Genomic DNA, 23,494 nt, shown 5'->3' on the forward strand with positions numbered 1-23,494 from the left:
TTATTATTTGATTTGATTTGATTTGATTTGATTTGATTTATTGGATTTGTATGCTGCCCCTCTCCGGAGACTCGGGTCGGCTAACAGCAACAATAAAACAGCGTACAATAATAATCCAATACTAAAAACAATTAAAAACCCATTAATATAAAAACCAAACATACATACAGACATACCATGCATAAAATTGTAAAGGCCTAGGGGGAAAGAGTATCTCAATTCCCCCATGCCTGGCGGCAGAGGTGGGTTTTAAGTAGCTTACGAAAGGCAAGGATGGTGGGGGCAATTCTAATCTCTGGGGGGAGTTGGTTCCAGAGCGCCGGGGCCGCCACAGATAAGGCTCTTCCCCTGGGTCTCACCAAGCGGCATTGTTTAGTTGATGGGACCCGGAAAAGACCCACTCTGTGGGACCTAACTGGTCGCTGGGATTCGTGCAGCAGAAGACGGTCCCTGAGATAATCTGGTCCGGTGCCATGTCTATTATATTTATTCTTTTGCTAATTCCAAAATCTACAAGATCTTTTTTGTATCTACTTTGTACCTGGTAGTATACAAACCAGTCAATCACCATCATTTTTTCACTGTGAATTCTAAGTCCACTAAACATTCCTGTTATGGTCTTTTTGGCTTTTTATTATTATTATTTTCTTTTTTAATGTTCACAATTAAACACAGATGTTTCATTTTCCAGTTTTAGCTTTCTTAATGAACTCTTCTCCACTTTCTTTATTTTTGGCTAGCTGAGTAGCAGTTGTCTGCCTCTCTTAAATCATCAGTGTTTGGCCTCCTGTTTTGATTCCAGCTACCATTTCCAAACCTGCCATCCTAACTGTATAAATTAAGCAGATAAGAGGGTAATGTGCCTCCTTGTCAGACTCCCTTTTTTAATTCTGAGTCACCCCAGCCAGAGATCAAAACTCATTGCGCCCCCATGCAGGGCACGCATCTTTTCTTCCCACAAAGAATCGTATAAATGTAGGATAAAAAGGAGATTATTTTGGCTTTGATGGCCAGAAACAAAATCTACTCATAAATATGGAAGGGTTTTGCTCTTTCTCCAGGATTAATAGAATTCGTCTCACCAAAACACCAGGAGAGAGAATTAATTCTTAAAATGCCTGTTTATCGTGATTTTGATGTTAGTTTCATTACCGACTCAAAAGTACATACATGAGAATATCAGAATATCAAATGCTTCATCAACCACAAATGGCACCGAACCCAATTTGTGTTTACATCAAAATTCATGTCGGTTAAAAAATAAAAACAGTTGTGGCTGTAGGAGAGTGTTTTAAGTGAAAGATTATTATTATTATTATTATTATTATTATTATTATTATTATTATTATTATTATTTATTGGATTTGTATGCCGCCCCTCTATGCAGACTCGGGGCAGCTAACAACAGTGGTAAAACAACATGAACAATCCAATTAATAAAAACAACTAAAAAACCCTTATTATAAAAAACCCAAACATACACACAAACATACCATGCATAACTTGTAATAACCTAGGGGAAAAGGATAACTTAACTCCCCCATGCCTGGCGACAAAGGTGGGTCTTAAGAAATTTGCGAAAGACAAGGAGGGTGGGGGCCATTCTAATCTCTGGGGGGAGTTGGTTCCAGAGGGCCGGGGCCGCCACAGAGAAGGCTCTTCCCCTGGGGCCCGCCAAACGACATTGTTTGGTCGAGGGTATGTAACCAAATAGGCAGCTTGATAGAGTTACTACAAATGATTATTTAGCTAACTGCTAGCTGTAATTCAGCAGTTCAAATCTCACCACTGGCTCAAGGTTGACTCAGCCTTTAACAGGATGTTAAATATTAATTGGACAATTACAAAAGAAATGGCAGTACTGGTAAAAAAGGGAGACTTAAGAGAATTTAAAGAAATAAAAGTAGCAGCATTGGAAAGCACTCAAGCAGTAATTGTATTGGGTTGGAAAGAAGCAGCAAAATGGACGATACAGAATTGGTATCGGTACATGGTGGACCACATTTGCTTTGAAATTATGGAGGTAAGGATGAATACATATAATGAAAATAAATTGAAAAAACTGATGGAACGATGGGAAATGGTGAGAGGTTATATGACAAGTAGAATTTGTGATCTAGCCATAAAGAATAAATTAGAATCACTCTTTGATATGTAAATAGAATGCAGACTCCAGCTTAGAAGAATATTAAAGATGTTAGTACAGACCCTCCAATTGGTGGTGGGGTATATATGTACCCTCTTCGGAGAGGGGCGGCATACAAATCCAAATAATAAATAATAAATAAAATAAAGTATGTTGTCAGGTGATGGGTGCACCTTCACAGGACACTGTTTTTATGTTGTATGTATGTAGTTTGTATGTTTTAACCGGGGTGGCACAGCAGGTAGAGTGCTGTACTGCAGGCCACTGAAGCTGACTGTAGATCTGAAGGTCAGCGGTTCAAATCTCATCACCGGCTCAAGGTTGACTCAGCCTTCCACCCTTCCGAGGTGGGTAAAATGAGGACCGGGATTGTGGGGGCAATAGCCTAGCTCTGTTAAAAAGTGCTGTTGCTAACATGTTGTAAGCCGCCCTGAGTCTAAGGAGAAGGGAGGCATAAAAATCAAATAAATAAATAAATCTAATAACAATTTATTTATTTTTTTAAAAAAGGTTGACTCAGCCTTCCATCCTTCCGAGGTAGGTAAAATGAGGACCCAGATTTTATTTATTTATTTATTTATTAGACTTCTAAGACCCCCTTCTCCAAGCGACTTGAAGTTTCTACCAGTTTACATGTCTTAAGAAAATGAAATGTGAATTTATTTATTTATTTATTCATTCATTATTTATTTATTTATTTATTTATTTATGTGTTTGTTTGTTTATTTATTTGTTTGTTTGTTTATTTATTTATTTATTTATTAGATTTGTATGCCGCCCCTCTCCGTGGACTCGGGGCAGCTCACAACACAATAAAAAACAGTTTATAACAAGTTTAATAATTTACAATTTAAAATATTACAAAACCCCATTATTAAACAGACATACACACAAGCATACCATACATAAATTGTATAGACCTGGGGGAGATATCTCAGTTCCCCCATGCCTGACGACAAAGGTGGGTTTTAAGGAGTTTGCGAAAGGCAAGGAGGCTAGGGGCAGTTCTAATCTCTGGGGGGAGCTGGTTCCAGAGAGTCGGGGCCGCCACAGAGAAGGCTCTTCCCCTGGGCCCCGCCAGCCGACATTGTTTAGTTGACGGGAACCGGAGAAGGCCAACTCTGTGGGACCTGATCGGTCTCTGGGATTTGTGCTGCAGAAGGCGGTCTCGGAGATATTCTGGTCCGATGCCATGAAGGGCTTTAAAGGTCATAACCAGCACTTTGAATTGTGACCGGAAATTGATCGGCAACCAATGCAGAATTGTTGGGGGCCATATGCTGATTCTGTAAACCACTTAGAGAGGGCTGTCAAAGCACATGGAATCGGTATGCAAGTCTAAATGCTATTGCTCTTGAACATTTTGGAAGACCTGACAATAATCCTTTTCAAGATTTTGGCCAAATAAAACAATATTTAAGAGGTATTTCATTTCCTACGGCAGGTTTAGGACCTTCCTTTTCACTCCTTATGTATGCAAAGCAGCTGATCTCACTAGGAATGAAAATCACATCTGTTGCTTATTTGGGAGTAAATGTGTGAACAGGAAGAGCTGTAATATACAACTTGAGAATGAAACCACCTGCAGTTGAGCTGCCTAATGAGGGCTGCATTTAATTTTCTCCATCAGAAAAAAAATCATTTCATAATGTTGTGACCTTGAGTTTCTACCAGTTTACATGTCTTATTAAGAGAATAAAATGTGAATTCTGATATGAGCCGTTAACAGCCAGACCAAAAGGAATAAATGAAAATATACACTCTCCCTCCCCCATGACCTCAAAAAATTAAATAGAATTGATAGTGTAATTGAAAATAATGACCAGCTACCTCTTTTATGTCCTATGTTTGGAGGCAATTCCAGAGGGAGATAGAATAGAATAGAATAGAATAGAATTCTTTATTGGCCACGTTTGATTGGATACAGAAGGAATTTGTCTTTGGTGCAGATGCTCTCAGTGTACATAAAAGAAAATATAGATTTGTGAAGAATCATGCGGTACAATACTTAATGATTGTCATAGGGGTCAAATAAACAATGAAGAAACAATCAATATTAATAAAAATCTTAGGATATAAGCAACAAGTTACAGTTATACAGTCCTAAGTGGGAGGAATAATAATAATAATAATAATAATAATAATAATAATAATAATAATTTATTAGATTTGTATGCCGCCCCTCTCCAAAGACTCGAGGCGGCTCACAACATAGCAATAACACAATACATTACAAATCTAATAATAAAATTTAAAAAGTCAATTAAAAAACATTAATATAACATAATCAGTGTCATAAAATCACCAACTACACAATCGTACACATTCAGCCCAGCATGATGAGAAAAAACTAGTAGAAATAGAAGTTCAGACTTAGTAAATAGTTTGAGAGTGTTGAGGGAATTATTTGTTTAGCAGAGTGATGGCGTTCAGAAAAAAACTGTCCTTGTGTCTAGTTGTCTTGCAGTGCAGTGCTCTGCAGTGACGTTTTGAGGGTAGGAGTTGAAACAGTTTGTGTCCAGGATGTAATTATGCTACTCACTAGTTAAGTGAGACATTTGTTAAGTGAATTTTGCTCCATTTTACAACCTTTCTTGCTTCAGTTGTTAATTGAATCACTGCGGTTGATAAGTTAATAACCTATTAAGGGAAGCTGACTTTACCAAGAAGGTCGCAAAAGGGGATCACATAACCCTGGGACCAGTAGTGGGTTCCTACCGCTACGGATAAGGACACTGTACCAGTCGTAAAAGTTGAGCTGCGCATGCAGCTTCGTGTTTCCAGCGTATGCGCGTCCCAGCGAGATTTTGCTTCTGCGCATGTGCAGGAAGCAAAATCTTGCAAGGGGACACACACGCTCGAGGGATTTGGGTGGGTTTTTTGCTTCTGCACATGCACGGAAGCAAACAAATCGCCAAAATGCCTTGTGTATGCGCGTCCCCTCAAGAGATTTTGCTTCTTGTGCATGTGCAGAAGCAAAATCTTGCTGGGACACGCACGCACACTGGAGGCGCAGAACTGTGTAGTGGCAGTAGCGGCAACCCCCGCCTGCAGTGGTCATAAGTATGAACCAGTTGCCAAGAACCTGAATTTTGATCACATGATTATGGGGACCCTGGAAAGGTCATAACTCTGAAAAAAGGTCTTAAGTCACTTTTTCATTTTGAATGGTCACATAATAATAATAATAATAATTATTATTATTATTATTATTATTATTATTATTATTAATTAGATTTGTATGCCGCCCCTCTCCGAGGACTTGGGATGACTCACAACAGCAATAACAGTACAATAACAGTACCTTGTGATACGAACCCCTCGTCATACAAACCTTTCGAGATATAAACCCAGGGTTCTGATTTTTTTTGCCTCTCCTTACGAACTTTTTTCGCCTTACGAACCTGCCGCCGCCACTGGGGAACCCCACCTCTGGACTTCCGTTGCAAGCGGAGCATCCGTTTTTGCACTGGTGGGATTCCCCTGAAGCTCCCCTCTATGGGAAACCCCACCTCCTGACTTCCGCGTTTTTGCGATGCTGCAGGGAAATCCCAGGAGGGGAATCCCAGGATCGCAAAAACGGGCACTCCGCTGGCAACGGAAGTCCGGAGGTGGGGCTTCTCAGTGAGGGAGGCCTCAGCGAAATCACACCATCACAAAAACACAGAAGTCTGAAGGTGGGGTTTCGAGGACTTCCGTGTTTTTGCAATAGTGCGATTTCGCTGAGGCTTCCCTCGCTGGGAAACCCCACCTCCGGACTTCTGCTGCCAGCGGAGCACCCGTTTTTGCGATCCTGGGATTTCCCTACAGCATCGCAAAAACACGGAAGTCAGGAGGTGAGGTTTCCCATTGAGAGTGGAAGTTCAGGGGAATCCCACCAGCGCAAAAATGGGCACTTTGGCTTGAAAAAGGGTTAAATTTTGGGCTTGCACGCATTAATCTGTTTTCCATTGATTCCTATGGGAAACATTGTTTCATCTTACGAACTTTTCACCTTACCAATTAAGTTCCTAAGAAAGGTATCACTGTACAATAAATACAAATCTAATATTAAGAAAAACAAGTTAAAACCCATTATTATTAAAAACAATGCTACACAATCACTAAATGAACTGTTGTAAGTCAAGGACTACCTGTAATAAATGCAAATAATATATCTCCGCTATTTTGGTCTTAGTCTAGCTTCAGTCTAGCTCAGGGCAGGTATGAAATGCTCTCGGTTCGGCCTGGTAGTGATGGCTGTCGGTGGTTCGGAGAACCAGTAACAACGGCAGTATGAGCCTCCACCCACCCGCCTGCACGTCATCATTTTCTTTTTTTAACCTCCCTGCACATGCACAAAGCTTTCTGCACATGCGCAGAGTGTGAGTAAGTGTGTGAGTGAAGCACTGACAAACAAGCACACACTTCCGAAATGGTAGGGAAGGTAAGTAGATTTCACCACTGGCTCAGGGGTGTCAAACTCCATTTCATTGAGGGCCATATAAGGGTTGTGTTTGACCTCAGAGGGCCAGATGTACGGCCCTACCAAGCTCTGTTTTCAGCTGCCACAGCCTTCCCCAGCATGCTGCCAGTGAAAAGGGAGCTCGGGGGGGCGGGGTTGTGCGGGCCCCTCTCAAACTCAGTTTTCTGCTGCCATGGCCTACTCCAGCATGCCGTCAGCTGCCAGCCGGTTGTAGATCCTGCAACAAGTTGGCCGCAGCAAGTTGACTGTGACAAGTTGTCCCAGTCCTACCCGAGGGACCGTCCTTTTCCAAAGTCTGTACTCATCCAATTTGATCCTACAGTTTGAGCAGTGTGACTCAATAGGGTTGATATTCCTGGAGGGGTCTGTAATATGGTAAATGATTTAACTTTACTAGATAAATGGTCAAAGCAATGGAAACTGCAGTTTAATGTTTCCAAATGTAAAATAATGCACTTGGGGAAAAGGAATCCTCAATCTGAGTATTGCATTGGCAGTTCTGTGTTAGCAAAAACTTCAGAAGAGAAGGATTTAGGGGTAGTGATTTCTGACAGTCTCAAAATGGGTGAGCAGTGTGGTCGGGCGGTAGGAAAAGCAAGTAGGATGCTTGGCTGCATAGCTAGAGGCATAACAAGCAGGAAGAAGGAGATTATGATCCCTTTATATAGAGCGCTGGTGAGACCACATTTGGAGTACTGTGTTCAGTTCTGGAGACCTCACCTACAAAAAGATATTGACAAAATTGAACGGGTCCAAAGACGGGCTACAAGAATGGTGGAAGGTCTTACCGGTAAGTATAAAACGTATCAGGAAAGACTTAATGAACTCAATCTGCATAGTCTGGAGCAGTGTTTTTCAACCAGTGTGCCGGGGCACACTAGTGTGCCGCGAGACATGGTCAGGTGTGCCGCGAAGCTCAGAAAGAAAGAGAGAGAGAGAGAAAGAAAGAGAGAGAGAGAAAGAAAACAATAGAGAGAGAGAAAGCAAGCAAGAGAGAGAGAGAAAGAAAGGCAGGGAAGGAGGCAGAGATACAGCAAAAAAGAGAGGAAGGAAGGAAGAGAGAAAGAAAGAGGGATGGAGAGAGAGAGGAAGGAAGAGAGAGAAGGAGGGAGAGAAATAGAGCGAAAGGGAGGAAGAGAGAGAGAGACAGAGATAATTTTTTTGTCCAAACTTTTTTTAGCCCCCCAGTCCCCCCCCCCCCCCCCCCGCTCAATGTGCCCCATGATTTTGTATATGTAAAAAATGTGCCGCAGCTCAAAAAAGGTTGAGAATCACTGGTCTGGAGGACAGAAGGAAAAGGGGGGACATGATCGAAACATTTAAATATGTCAAAGGGTTAAATAAGGTTCAGGAGGGAAGTGTTTTTAATAGGAAAGTGAACACAAGAACAAGGGGACACAATCTGAAGTTAGTTGGGGGAAAGATCAAAGGCAAAATGAGAAAATATTATTTTACTGAAAGTGTAGTAGATCCTTGGAACTAACTTCCAGCAGACGTGGTTGGTAAATCCACAGTAACTGAATTTAAACATGCCTGGGATAAACATATATCCATTGTAAGATAAAATACAGGAAATAGTATACAGTAAGGGCAGACTAGATGGACCATGAGGTCTTTTTCTGCCGTCAGTCTTCTATGTTTCTATGTTTTTATGAGCATTTTGCAGATCCTGGGAACCCAAAAAGTGTTGATTGGCAGGGAATAGAAGAGGTGTTTTTTTTCTGCAGTAGCCCCTACTCTATGGAATACCCTCCCTTTGTTGATTAATAACGACCCCGATCCTGTTACCCTTTACAAAGGCTTTGGAAACCTGGCTGTGTACTTGGGCCTGAGATTCGGAATGTGTTAAGGGCCCCTTTTCTTGGCTCCGTTGTCAGTTGATTAACGATTTCGGCTGCTGTTTGTATTTATTTTCTGGATGTTTTTACCATTTTATTGTTTTAATTGTTCCGTAATTGTAGAATTGTAAGCCACCCAGAGTCACTTGGTCGAGTTGAGCTGCTATGGAAATGGAAGGAATAAATAAACAAAGAGCTGCCAATTCATGTCAATGAGAGAAATGAAAAAAGTGCCAGAATGTTTGGCCAAGACATCTTTGGATGACTCTAGACAGAAGGCATAGTCCTTGTTTGTCTTTATTAAAAATCAATTTATCCAAGGGTGAAATGCTCCTGGTTTGCTTGTGCCTATTGGTCATCAGAGAGCCAGTCACGAAGGGAGCGCAAGGATCTGCCCAGACGCCACTGTTTGGGTTCTTTTATCCTCTGCGCATGCACAGAAGACTTTGTGCATGCGCAGAGCAGTAAAGGGCTGCTCATCTTCAACACTACCAGTGCTCCCTCTGAGGCCATTGTGGGTGTGCATGCATCTGGCTTCTGCACATGCACAGCAAGTGAAATCTTGTGTGAGGACGCGCTAGCGAGATTTCAGCAACTTTCACCGATATCACGGAAAATCACCGAAATGTCACTCACGCCAGCGTCCTCATACAAGAGTTTACGCAGAAGCCAAATTTCATGCAGGGGCGCGCATACGTCCATTTCCTACCAGGATTGCGCATCGGACCACGTAACCAGCAGACCACTACTGGCGCAGAGGGTAAAAGAATCCAAATGGCAGCGTTTGGGTGGGTGGGTGGAGCCTCGCGGTTGGCTCTTTGACAACCGACTGGGATGTTGTGGTTAGCTCTGGCCCAGCTCCTGCCCCAAGGACTGTGGATGTGGGGAAGACATCCACATGCTGCAGGCCTGTTTTGCCCCCAGTGGAATCTGCTGATGAAGGCTCCTCTGACCAAGAAGACATGAGTGACAGGGAGGAGGAGAGTGGGGCAGACAGCTCAGAAGGAGATCAATTATCTAGCTCCTCCTTGGATTCGGAACAAGAGTTAATGATACAGCCACGCATGCGGAGAGCGATGCAGAGGCAACAACAACTGAGAGATTATTATCAAAGAAAATGAGGCCACCTGTGGTTGGGTGGGGCTGTGGTAGTTAGTGAGGCTGCTATAAATAGCAGCCTGTGAGTTTGGCCATTGTGGAGGATTATCTGATCGTTGTGTTTCGTGCCTGCTTTGCTGACTTTGACCTTTTGTGTGCTGATTTTCCCCGCTTTGAAACTAAACCAGAGCAAAGTGTGTTTCACTTTGTGAAAGAAGGACTGTGAATTGCCTCACAGCTGCAAGCTAAGTATCACAGAACTGATAAGGGACTTGTACAAATTACCTGTTTGTTTGGAGACGAGTGCTCTTTGCTATACCAAAAGAGGGCTTGGTTTAAGTGAATTTTCATTATAAAGAACATTGTTTTGAATTTTCAAACGTGTGTGTTTCTGAAATTTGTACCTGTGAATTTTTGGGAGGAGTCTACCAGAGAGCCCCACAGAACAGGGACAAGCAGTTTGGATCGGTTTGGACGAACCGGTAGTAGTGACCTGCCCACCCATCCCAGTTCTATGCCATCTTATTTAGCCATGTTTTCAAGCTGTGCACATGTGTTGAAACTATACGTGTGAGCAAAGCACATGCGTGGAAGACCACATAGGAGGCACATGTGTGACCAAAACGAGCATGCGCGCACTGGGTGAACTGGTAGGGAAATTATGCAAATCCTACCTCCGGAACATACGTAGTTGACATTTTAGTCTACTCTCTGATGACATACAGTTAAACATTATTTGACCCTTGTTCAATCTGGTCTGAATTCAGAATTTGGCATCTGATAGGATATTCATATACTCATTCTCCGTCTGATGTAACTAGACATGTTGCACCCCATTAGAAGGGCGTTGGAACCAGGAGTGTAGAAGGCTAAAGGTTAGAGCAGTGGCCCAGATGGGTGGCCTCTCAACACTGGGTTCCAGCATGTGTGAAACTGTATACTGTATAATATGCTGGCAAACATAAGGACCTTGAATTTCTCTTTTATTTTTTAAATATGTCAGGCACTATGAATTTGGTCCAGAACGGTTGCCAGGCTTTACGTATGTTCTCTGAAATGCAGTAATGCCTAACATGCATGGAAGTACTACTAATTTTTGCAGTTGGCAGGTGGTTCTTGAAAATGATCCCTGAAAGCCGATTTCAAAATTACAGGTTTGGGTTTTTTTTGTAAAATTAGAACGTAGAACATAGAAGACTGACGGCAGAAAAAGACCTCATGGTCCATGGTCCCTTATACTATTTCCTGTGTTTTATCTTATGATGGATATATGTTTATCCCAGGCATGTTTAAATTCAGTTACTGTGGATTTACCAACCATGTCTGCTGGAAGTTTGTTCCAAGGATCTACTACTCTTTCAGTGAAATAATATTTCCTCACGTTGCTTTTGATCTTTCCCCCAACTAACTTCAGATTGTGTCCCCTTGTTCTCATGTTCACTTTCCTATTAAAAACACTTCCCTCCTGAACCTTATTTAACCCTTTAACGTATTTAAATGTTTCGATCATGTCCCCCCTTTTCCTTCTGTCCTCCAGACTATACAGATTGAGTTCATTAAGTCTTTCCTGATATGTTTTATGCTTAAGACCTTCCACCATTCTTGTAGCCCGTCTTTGGACCCGTTCAATTTTGTCAATATCTTTTTGTAGGTGAGGTCTCCAGAACTGAACACAGTATTCCAAATGTGGTCTCACCAGCGCTCTATATAGCGGGATCACAATCTCCCTCTTCCTGCTTGTTATGCCTCTAGCTATGCAGCCAAGCATCCTACTTGCTTTTTCTACTGCTCGACCACACTGCTCACCCATTTTGAGACTGTCAGAAATCACTACCCCTAAATCCTTCTCTTCTGAAGTTTTTGCTAACACAGAACTGCCAATGCAATACTCAGATTGAGGATTCCTTTTCCTCAGCCTTCCATCCTTCCGAGGTGGGTAAAATGAGGACCTGGACTGTGGGGGCAATAGGCTGGATCTGTCAAAAAGTGCTAACATCTTGTAAGCCGCCCTGAGTCTAAGGAGAAGGTCGGCCTAAAAATAAAATAAGTAAGTAAGTAAGTAAGTAAGTAAGTAAGTAAGTAAGTAAGTAAGTAAGTAAGTAAGTTGTTGTAAGTAAGTAAGTAAGAACCCCACCTGGATCGAAAGAAAATAAGCCCAAGTCTTCCTTTGGGGGAAACATGATAATGATTCAACAACAACATTTAGAAGGATTTGAGCAGATGTTCTCAAGGAGTTGGTCACCTGGAAACTGATGGACCCTCTTTCAGAAATAGCTTTTCGCAATTATTCAGCCTTCTGAAAGAAGCATCTTCAGGTTGTTCTGAAATTGTTCACTTATTCTCCAGGGAAATTATTTGTCATATTAGTTTGGCTGGGCTGACTCTGAAATCCTACAGAGCGGTAGTTCAAGAAGGTAAAGATTTTTTTTTTTCAAAAAAGAAAATTCTTTTAATAAAACAGATTGAAGTGTTTTATTTTTTAAATATCTCTTCAGATTTATGCAGCACATAACCTTGGGGAGAAAAAAAGAATTATACACCGAGAAGGCATTAGAGATATTTTATTAGTTTCATTATCTCCCCAAATGGCAGAGTTTCACCCTTAAGTAAGAACAACTGTTTTCAATAGGAAAACTCGAAACCGCTCGTATTGATTTCCCAGGCTCCAGTTAACCAGACATTCTGAATACTGACTTTTTAGATGGTGATATTAAACATTTTAGTGTATTGCTGCCACATAGCTAGAAGTTAAGCTGACGGTTTGTAGGAGGAAAATGTGCAGGCCATAATTTGCTACGGGTAGCACATGTTGCTTTGCCTCACTCAGTTATGAGGAAAGAGGAATGCTGGTTGCTTTAGGGGTTTGAGTTGTAGAGAATGTTATTATTTTTGCCTTAATAACTTCCTTTTCATTGATTGGGTAATAAAAGGCAGATTTTAAATACATGTTTTCGTTTCTTGAAAAACCAAAGTCGTTCGCTGTTTTGAAGAGCTCCGTGGAAAAGGGGATCGTTGTATGTTGTAGCGTTTACCAAATGTTCAGAATCTGTTCTTTCGGGGGGGGTTCTCCCCCTTTTGTGGGAGAGATCAGGACAGCTTGATAAAGTCAAAGCCAAGTCAATCTCGCATTAAAATAAACATGACATCTTTGGAAATTGTGGCTGTGCGGCGGGCTCTGCGTTTGTTGTGAGCAGCCAAAACAAAATAAGTCAAGATCGGTTGCTCAGGCTGATGGCTTCGCAGAATATACCATAATATCTTGGTGCTTTGGATCTAGTGTGTGTTTTCGAGGGCAAATCACACATCGACACCGGGAAAACTACTGCTAGCCTTTAGTGAATTCACTCCCCATAAAACAGGGTTTCCCAAACGTGGCAATTTCCAGATACAGTGATACCTTGTCTTACGAACTTAATTGGTTCTGGGACGAGGTTCGTAAGGTGAAAAGTTTGTAAGATGAAACAATGTTTCCCATAGGAAACATTGTTTCCTATGGGAAACAATAATAATAATAATAATAATAATAATAATAAACAATAATAATAAACGAATAATGCGTGCAAGGCGAAAACTCACCCCTTTTGCCTTACGCCGCTGGGAAACCCCACCTCCGGACTTCCGTTGCCAGCCGAAGCACCCGTTTTTGCGCTGCTGGGATTCCCCTGAGGCTCCCCTTCCTGGGAAACCCCACCTACCGACATCCATGTTTTTGCGATGCTGTGATTTCGCTGAGGCTCCCTTCGCTGGGATTCCCTTCATTTTTGCCGGCGCTGCTTTGAATCCCAGCGAAGGGAGCCTCGGCGAAATCGCAGCATCACAAAAACACAGAAGGCCGGGAGTGGTGTTTCCCATGGAGGGGAGCCTCAGGGGAATCCCAGTAGCGCAAAAACGTGTGCTTCGCTGGCAACAGAAGTCCAGAGGCGGGGCATCCCAGTGGCGGTGGCTTGGGTTCGTAAGGTGAAAATAGTTCGGAAGAAGAGGCAAAAAAATCTTAAACACCGGATTTGTGTCTCAAAAAGTTTGTATGAAGAGGCGTTCGTAAGACAAGGTATCACTGTATTTTTCGGAGTATAAGATGCACCTTTCCTCCCATAAAAGGAGGTGGAAATGTCGGTGTGTCTTATAAAGCCATTTTTGGCCTCATGAAGCCCCACCTCTGTGCCCCATTTTTGTGCTGAATTTTTTTTCACAAAAATGGGGTGGGTAGGGGGGTCTGGGAAGCCTAGAAAGCAAATAATGTGTGCAACCCCATACCAAAAGTGACCCCTTTTGCTTTGCGCCGCTGGGAATCCCCGCCTCCAGACTTCCATTGCAAGCCGAAGTGCTGGGATTTCCCTGAGCCTCCCCTCACTGGGAAACCCCACCTCCCGTTCTTGCATTTCTGGGATTTCCCTGAGCCTCCCCTCTCTGGGATTCAAAGCAGCGCCGGCAAAAATGAAGGGATTCCCAGCGAGGGAGGCTCAGGGAAATCCCAGCAATGCAATAATGGGTGCTTCTGTTGGCAACGGAAGTCCGGAGGTGGGGTTTCCCAGTGAGGGGAGGCGCAGGGGAATCCCAGCGCTTTGGCTGGCAATGGAAGTCCAGAGGCGGGGCATCCCAAGGGCGGCGGCTCGGGTTCGTAAGGTGAAAATAGTTTGGAAGAAGTGGCAAAAAAATCGTAAACCCCAGGTTCCTATCACGAAAAGTTCGTATGAAGAGGGGTCCGTAAGACGAGGTATCACTGTACTTTGAGAGAGATGAGCAGTTAAGCAAAATGAAATATAAATTAATATATTTTCAAGCAGATGCGCTATATGCCTTGGCCCAGGATTATGGAGGAGAGATCCAGCACAATTTGGAGCGAAGCACAAAGCCAGATAAAACGAAACCATGTGTCCAAATAACAATTCATTGCAAAGCTTCTCTTTACGAAGCTATAAAAAAAACAGTGGAATTTGCTGTAAAACAAGACCAAGCCCTCCAGAATTCAGAAGCCACACCGGCTGTGATCCATAGGCTGCAGGATTCGCCAGCCCATAATTCCCTAACCACAGTGGCAAACTGACTTATTGTGAACTGCTAAGATTCTAAGCTGGTGGGAAAGCCGTAATAACGGATGCCTGAATCTGGCTTGTGCATTTCTGTAGTTGTAGATGGCAGCTCGTAGAAAACCACACAAACTCTGCGACTGTTCCCATAACATTTTACATTACATCTTGGCACCAAGTGCCTTGCTCTTCGAGTTGCACGAAAAGATGGTTTGGATTTTTTGTTTTTGTTTTTTAACCTCCCCCCCCCCCCCGAAAATAAAAATAAAAATCTACATACCCTTGGTGTGCCTACACCCTGCCAAAACCAGCCGCTTCCTTTGCGCCGCTAATGAAATCATCCTGGATTCTTGTAGATTACATTCTATGTAGATTTAATACATACATATATATATATATACTATATTTACAGCAGCACGAAGCTTACAACTTCAGCCTGATGATGGTGAATGTGATTTCACCGAAACGTCGCATAGACACTCAAAATATTACACGGGGCAAAACCTGAACTCAGAACAATCTGGCAACGTTTCGACGAGGTCCCACTCGTCATCTTCAGGCTGGTGTTTCTGTCCTTGTTCTAAGGCGAACACTGCGAGACCTGAGCTGCCTTCCTTCTATAAATACTGGTGGCTGGATGTGGTTTGATGGCTCAGCAATTGCCTGCAGCTTAGGTCTCGCAGTGTTCGCCTTAGAACAAGGACAGAAACACCAGCCTGAAGATGATGAGTGTGACCTCATCGAAACGTCGCCAGAAATTTCCAAATCTTACACGGGAAGAAACCCAAATATGCCAAGACCATCATACCTGTACCTGTGAAAATCTACGAAAACAAATATATCTATCTATCTATCTATCTATCTATCTATCTATCTATCTATCTATCTATCTATCTATATACTGTATATATATATATATATGTATATATATATATCACATGTTTTTTTGCTGAATTTGAAAATTAAGGGAGACTAGGATAGATCTATTTCGGCCTTATTTTGGCCTCATCAGCTAGCCAAACCCACTGGGACTTGAACCTGCAACCTTTGCCTTGTGAGGCAGAGAATTAACCTCTAGGCTACAGTATCCAATCCTTTCAGCTCTGTACCAGGGAAGGGTTACATTTTGTGTCGAATCACCCTGGTGTATTGAAGGAACATCACAGCTCCTTTTTTGCCTCTCGGCCCAACTCAGGACCATTTCCAAGGCAGTTAATTTTATTGATAGCCGACAATTCTATCTATATGTGTCACATGTTTTTGCTGAATTTGAAAATTAAGGGAGACTAGGATAGATCTATTTCGGCCTTATTTTGGCCTCATCGGCTAGCCATACCCTCACTGGGACTTGAACCTGCAACCTTTGCCTTGTGAGGCAGAGAATTAACCTCTAGGTTAATATATATATGTATGTATGTATATACTGCTCAAAAAAAATAAAGGGAACACTTAAACAACACAATGCAACTCCAAGTAAATCAAACTTCTGTGAAATCAAACTGTCCACTTAGGAAGCAACACCAATTGACAGTCAATTTCACATTCTGTTGTGCACATACAACTTTGTACAGAACAAAGTATCCAATGAGAATATTTCATTCATTCAGATGCAGCAACCTTTTTTGAGTGTTCCCTTTACAGTAATCCCTCACCTATCGCGGGAGTTACGTTCCAGACCTTGCCGCGATAGGTGAAATCCGCGATGGGGAATTTATCCTCCTTCCCACCAACTCCGGATGCCTGGAGGCGAGCAACGGCCGGCTAACCTTTCCCCCCCACTACTACTTACTCTGTTCTTTGCAGCAGTTCGGCCAAATGTTGTGTTTTTTGCCTTGCCCCGGCTGTAAAGTCCCTGGTGAGCTGCCCCGGCTGTTTCTTTTTTTCTCTCTCTCTCTTCCGCCCTCGAGCACTTCCTCTTCCGCCCTCGAGCCCAGTCTGGAAATCCCCGCCGCGTCGCGTTCCTTTCTTTTTTTTCCTTTCGGCACTGGCGAGGGGGATTGAACGAGGGGACGGGCCTCCGCCGGAGCTCAGTCCCCGCCCCGCTCATCATTTGGGAGTCCCGCTGGGGGATTCTAGCGCTTGTTTGTGTGGTAAAATCATTCAAATGAAGCTGACTTCAAAACCCGCGATGAAGTGAAGCCGCGGCAGGTGAAGCACGATAGAGCGAGGGACTACTGTATTTTTTTGAGCAGTATGTGTATATATGTGTATGTGTCTACGTACACACTATATATGTAACATATTTTTGCTGATAATGAATATATAAATGGAAGAGAGCCAACAGGGGGCTAGGAGCCAGAACACTAAATTGCGCTCACCGCCACTGCTCGTAAGTGCTTGCGGGACCAGTGCGATTTTGCTTCCGCACCTGTGGAGGTAGCAAAATCTCGCACAGAGCCGCAGGTGCACCCGTGTTTCAGCGAGGGTTGTTTGCTTCCGCGCATGCTGAAACACAGGCGCACCTGTGACTCCATGCGCGATTTTGCTACCTCCACAGGAGCTGAAGAAAAATCGCACTGCCCCCGCAAGCACTTACAAGCCACAGTAGCGAGCGCAATTTAGCGCTCCGGCTCGTAACCCACCACTGGCTATCGTGCATGTGAGAGTGCCCACACCCATAATTCAGTGTCTCGGGAGGGCAAAAACTGCTTCCCCCCACCAGAGGCCCTCTGGAGGCCGGAAATGGCCTGTTTGCCAACTTCTGGTGGGCCCAGTAGGCTTGTGTTTTGCCCTCCCCAGGCTCCAAAGGATTCCCTGGAGCCAGCAGAGGGTAAAAATGCCCTCCCCCATCCCCCCGGTAGCTCTCTGGAAGCCAAAAACGCCCTCCCAGAGCCTCCTGGTGAGCCAAAAATCAGCTGGCCGGCACACACATGCACGTTTTGAGCTGAGCTAGCGCAACGGCTCTGGTGCCAGCAGATATGGCTCCGCGTGCCACCTGTGGCACCTATGCCTTATAGGTTCGCCATCACTGCCCTATGCCATTTCATATAAAGACTTTCTGCTTGTACCATAGAAACATAAAAACATAGAAACATAGAAGTCTGACGGCAGAAAAAGACCTCATGGTCCATCTAGTCTGCCCTTATACTATTTCCTGTATTTTATCTTAGGATGGATATATGTTTATCCCAGGCATGTTTAAATTCAGTTACTGTGGATTTATCTACCACGTCTGCTGGAAGTTTGTTCCAAGGATCTACTACTCTTTCAGTAAAATAATATTTTCTCATGTTACTTTTGATCTTTCCCCCAACTAACCTCAGATTGTGTCCCCTTGTTCTTGTGTACACTTTCCTATTAAAACACTTCCCTCCTGGACCTTGTTTAACCCTTTCACATATTTAAATGTTTCGATCATACCACTTTTCCTTTTTTAAAAAAAATATTGCTTTGCTCTTTGACATGTGCCGCTGAACTTGCTTTAGATGGTGTTTGGGTGCAGCTTTGTTAAAGGAAAATTCCTCTTTCTTTGTTCCTTTTCTTGTTCTCTTTCTTCTTCCTCCCTTCCCCACCCTTTTTCTTGCAGTTACACCTGCCGCCACTTGCGGAGATATGTCTATGTCTTGGACAAATTGTATTTCCCCCGCCAATCCCACTGCTCTGCGCTGGAGCATTGCTTCTCGAGCCTCAGTGACAATGGAGAGGAACTCCTGTCTTTAACTTGTTCTCACATTCTCAGATCCTATGCTGCCAGGTTATTAACCTCTGCTCTCCACTTACTGCATGCTGCATGCCACGTATGACCAGCCTGTGCATGAACGAAGGGGGCATATGGGGTGGCGGGGGGGGGGGGGAGAGGGGAATGAATTGGAGAGGCACTCGCGCATGTACATGCCCTTTCGGGACCGGAGGGAGGGAAAAATTTATTTATTTATCTATCTATCTATTTATTTATTTACTTACTTACTTACTTACTTACTTACTTACTTACTTACTTACTTACTTACTTACTTACTTACTTACTTACTTACTTATTTACTTATTTATTTACTTATTTATTTACTTACTTACTTACTTACTTATTTATTTAGTTATTTACTTATTTACTTATTTACTTGCTTACTTACTTACTTATTTAATTATTTACTTACTTACTTACTTACTTACTTACTTATTTACTTATTTACTTATTTACTTATTTACTTATTTACTTACTTACTTACTTACTTACTTATTTACTTACTTACTTACTTATTTATTTACTTATTTACTTATTTACTTGCTTACTTACTTATTTAATTATTTACTTATTTACTTACTTACTTATTTATTTACTTATTTACTTACTTACTTATTTATTTACTTATTTACTTATTTACTTGCTTACTTACTTACTTAATTATTTACTTATTTACTTACTTACTTACTTACTTACTTACTTACTTACTTACTTATTTACTTACTTACTTATTTAATTATTTACTTACTTACTTACTTATTTACTTACTTATTTACTTACTTACTTACTTAATTATTTACTTACTTACTTACTTATTTACTTACTGATTTGATTTGATTTGATTTGTATGCCGCCCTTCTCCATAGACTCGGGGTGGCTCACAACAACAATAGGACAATTCAAGACAAATCTAATAATTTAAAAACATTTTAAAAAACCTCGTTATTAAAGCAGACATACACACAAACATACCATACCTGAATTGTATAGGCCCGGGGAGGGTGTCTCAATTTCCCCATGCCTGACGGAAGAGGTGGGTTTTAAGGAGTTTACGAAAGGCAAGGAGGGTGGGGGCAGTTCTAATCTCAGGGGGGAGCTGGTTCCAGAGGGTCGGGGCCGCCACAGAGAAGGCTCTACCCGTGGGACCCGCCAAACGACATTGTTTAGTCGACGGGACCCGGAGAAGGCCAACTCTGTGGGACTTAATCGGTCGCTGGGATTCGTGCAAACCATTCAAAAAATGGTTTGCCATCAGTGCACTAGAGCAGTGTTTCCCAACCTTGGCAACTTGAAGATATTTGGACTTCAACTCCCAGAATACCCAGCTGGCTGGGGAATTCTGGGAGTTGAAGTCCAGATATCTTCAAGTTGCCAAGGTTGGGAAACACTGCACTAGAGCAAACTGCAACCTACAACCTACTCAGAAAGCATCACTACTAATAACTAATAACTAACTGTTATTATAATAGTTTTCTTTAATTTCCTTCCCCAAAGCAGCCAAGTTATATATTTCTTCACTCCTATCGATTGCCACCTACAGGGGAAAGGAAACCAACAATATAATAATGCCTCCCAGTTCGCCATGGCTCACCGTTAGAACTTTGCAGTGTTCGGCATGCCGAACCCGAACCTGAACTTTTTAAAAAGTTTGGGTTTGGGATTAAGCGTTCGCTCGAACACCGCGAAGTGTTACCGCCCGGGAGGAGAGTGGGGAATCCCATCGTGGGATTCCCCACAATGGGATTCTGGGGGCGGGGCTTTGATGTCACGGAGACTCCTTCCTGGCCGGCTGAAACAGGGAGGAAGGAGTCTCCATGATGTCAAAGCCCCGCCCCCGGAATCCCATCATGGGATTCCCCACCTCCTTTTGCTTGCAGCGCCGCTGCGGCATCCTTTTCCGTAAAAATAAAAGGAAGCAAAAGGAGGTGGGGAATTCCCCACCTCCTTGTTTATTTTTACGGGAAAGGACGCCGTAGTGGCGCTGATGCTTTTCGGGTTCGGCGGACTCACCCAAACTTCACGGCAAAGTTCGGCCAAACTCGCTGAACCTGAACTTTGTTGGGTTCGCCCAACATTACTCACCATGATTAAACATTTCCCTCAACAGATATGTGGGTGAGAAGAATCCTCACTGTTGGCCCCCTTCCTTTCACCAGCCACACAAAGGCCATTGTGTAGCACCCCTATTTGTCACAGCCGTTTTAATAAAAATTTTAAAAACCATAAGAATGCCAAGTAAAAATAGAGTAAAATTCAGCTTGTGGTAGAGTTAGTAGGAACCCTGTATTTTTTTTTTTGTTCCTTTTCTTAGTCAACTGAAAATACAGTTGTGGTTTCAACTTGATTGACTTAGTGGTTTGAATATAAGAATTGGCCGAGTCTAGATGGCTAAATTTCAACACCAATTGGACACTCCCCTTTTTTTGAAGCTTCTAGAATTCTTCCTTTCCACAACTCCTAAAAATTATCTCTTAGTACCTGGTGCCAAAAATATTTGGCACCATAACTGTAGAGTACTTGTTTCTTCTTCCAAGAATGCTTGGCTGCATAGCTAGAGGTATAACAAGCAGGAAGAGGGAGATTGTGATCCCCTTATATAGAGCGCTGGTGAGACCACATTTGGAATACTGTGCTCAGTTCTGGAGACCTCACCTACAAAAAGAGATTGACAAAATTGAACGGGTCCAAAGAAGGGCTACAAGAATGGTGGAAGGTCTTAAGCATAAAATGTATCAGGAAAGACTTAATGAACTCAATCTGTATAGTCTGGAGGACAGAAGGAAAAGGGGGGGCATTTAAATATTTCAAAGGGTTAAATAAGGTTCAGGAGGGAAGTGTTTTTAATAGGAAAGTGAACACAAGAACAAGGGGACACAATCTGAAGTTAATTGGGGGAAAGATCAAAAGCAATGTGAGAAAATATTATTTCACTGAAAGAGTAGTAGATCCTTGGAACAAACTTCCAGCAGACGTGGTTGGTATATCCACAGTAACTGAATTTAAACATGCCTGGGATAAACATAGATCCATCCTAAGATAAAATACAGGAAATAGTATAAGGGCAGACTAGATGGACCATGAGGTCTTTTTCTGCCGTCAGTCTTCTATGTTTCTATGTTTCTAAATGAAGTCAAAAGGAACATGAAAACATATTAAGCAGTGGAGGTTTTTTAGTCTTGGTCTTAGGGAATTGTTCTATTAGTCAGATCCAAAGGTTCACATTTGGCCAATACCCAAGCAGTATGTTTTAGCAGGGTGCGCTAAGGAACAATTGGATGAGTACAAAATAGATGCAAATGGGAGAGACTCTATACAGAGTCTACCTAAGAACACTTCTACTTACAAACTTTTCTAGATAAGAACCAGGTGTTCAAGATTTTTTTGCATCTTCTGAAGAACCATTTCCCACTTACAAACCCAAGCCTCCGAAACTGTAACTGGAAAAGGCAGGGAGAAGCCTCCGTGGGGCCTCTCTAGGAATCTCCTGAGAGGAAATAGGGCCGGAAAAGGCGGGCAGAAGCTTCTGTGGCGCCTCTCTAGGAGTCTCCTGGGAGGAAACAGGGCCGGGAAAGGCGGGAAGAAGCCTCTGTGGGGCCTCTCTAGGAATCTCCTGGAAGGAAACAGGGCTGGAAAAGGCAGGGAGAAGCCTCTGTGGGGCCTCTCTAGGAATCTCCTGGGAGGAAACAGGGCCAGGAAAGGCGGGAAGAAGCCTCTGTGGGGCCTCTCTAGGAATCTCCTGGGAGGAAACAGGGCCGGAAAAGGCGGAGAGAAGCCTCCGTGGGGCCTCTCTAGGAATCTCCTGGGAGGAAACAGGGCTGGAAAAGGCAGGGAGAAGCCTCTGTGGAGCCTCTCTAGGAATCTCCTGGGAGGAAACAGGGCCAGGAAAGGCGGGGAGAATCCTTTGTAGGGCCTCTGTAGGAATCTCCTAGGAGGAAACAGGGCCTTCACCCTCCCTATGGTTTCCCCAATCACGAACATTATTTTCTTTTACATTGATTCCTATGGGAATAATCGCTTCTACTTAAGAACCTGGTCACCGAACGAATTAAGTTCGTAAGTAGAGGTACTATTGTATATTTAATTGAGTATTCTCCCAAATTAAGATAAGAAAAACCTTTTTTAAAAAAAAAAACCAGTATTATCGAGTCACTTTTAAATTTGTATAAAGGCATGAGGTTATACGTGCTAAAAGCCCCCCTACAAAAAACACAGCGTCGTTATACTTTCTCCAAATGAAATAGTGCATTTAAATTCATGCTACATTCACTTTGCACATTCTTTAGTGTTTTATGATTGGTGCCAAGAATTTTGGGAGAGCAAAGGGAAAAAATTGCATGACAAAATTTGACTAGAATATGGAGATCGTCCATAATAGAAATAGTAGTATGTTGACTATGCAAGCTTGTAAGGCAGAGAGACCACACAATAAACATAAATAAAACCAGCTTGATTGTCAAGGGAAGAAGGAAAAGAAAAGATGGCATGCAATTTAAAATAGTTTCCTTTGTTCAAGAACAAACAATAGTTGTCTATAAAGAAAGATTATTTTTTAAAAAATCTTTGCAGAAGAGGAAAACTTAATGGTGAGAGAGGTTATCAAACTCTTCAGATTAAAACCAGGAATAACAAACATTTGTAGGAATGACATCTTTGCTTGAATTTATCTAAATTCGGGGTGGGTCAAGAAACCCTGCTTGAACCAGGAATGAAAATTATTTCCTAATATAACTCCGTATTACCTTTCTATAATTGGTACAATCCAAATGTGCTGGATTTTTTGACTCCCAAAATTCCTTTGCTGGCACCAAAGCAGGAAACCGTGGAAATACCAGATTTGAAAATCTGGTTTATGTAACTTGCTGCTAACATGTGAAGCTGTACTTGGTCAACTTTGGATGGTTTCAAAAGGCTGAAAAATTAGGATGATGGGCTGGGCCAGGAGGCCAAAATAGCATTTTGGGAACAAGCAATGGCAAATCACTTCTACATTCTTGCCAAAGAAAACTAGATGGACATGTCTATGTTATCACTAGGAATTAAGCCCATTTATGTGGGGTGGGAAGCAAGATTTTTGTCTGTTTTAGCTGCTAAGGGGAAGAATGAGAAATGTTAATGAAGCTTTTCAGTGATCCAGGTGGAATTGTCTGAAGTTTGAATCATTGCAACTGGGCTAATTTTTGTTATCTCACCGCTGGGTGAGATCATCCAAGGGCATGGGGTGAGGTATCAACAATATGCAGA

The 23,494-nt window shown here is 42.5% G+C and overlaps 1 protein-coding gene across 1 annotated transcript in view; it reads left to right on the forward strand.

The window, feature by feature from the left end:
- Nucleotides 1-23,494, forward strand: part of DYM (dymeclin) — a 293,904-nt gene that overhangs the window by 135,791 nt on the left and 134,619 nt on the right. Inside the window, exon 13 of the mRNA XM_070736919.1 lies at nucleotides 18,101-18,268. Within this exon, the coding sequence (XP_070593020.1) occupies nucleotides 18,101-18,268 (168 nt within the window). The remainder of the gene's footprint in view (nucleotides 1-18,100; nucleotides 18,269-23,494) is intronic.

This window comes from Erythrolamprus reginae, chromosome 2, assembly GCF_031021105.1.
Source record: "Erythrolamprus reginae isolate rEryReg1 chromosome 2, rEryReg1.hap1, whole genome shotgun sequence".
NCBI lineage: Eukaryota > Metazoa > Chordata > Lepidosauria > Squamata > Dipsadidae > Erythrolamprus > Erythrolamprus reginae.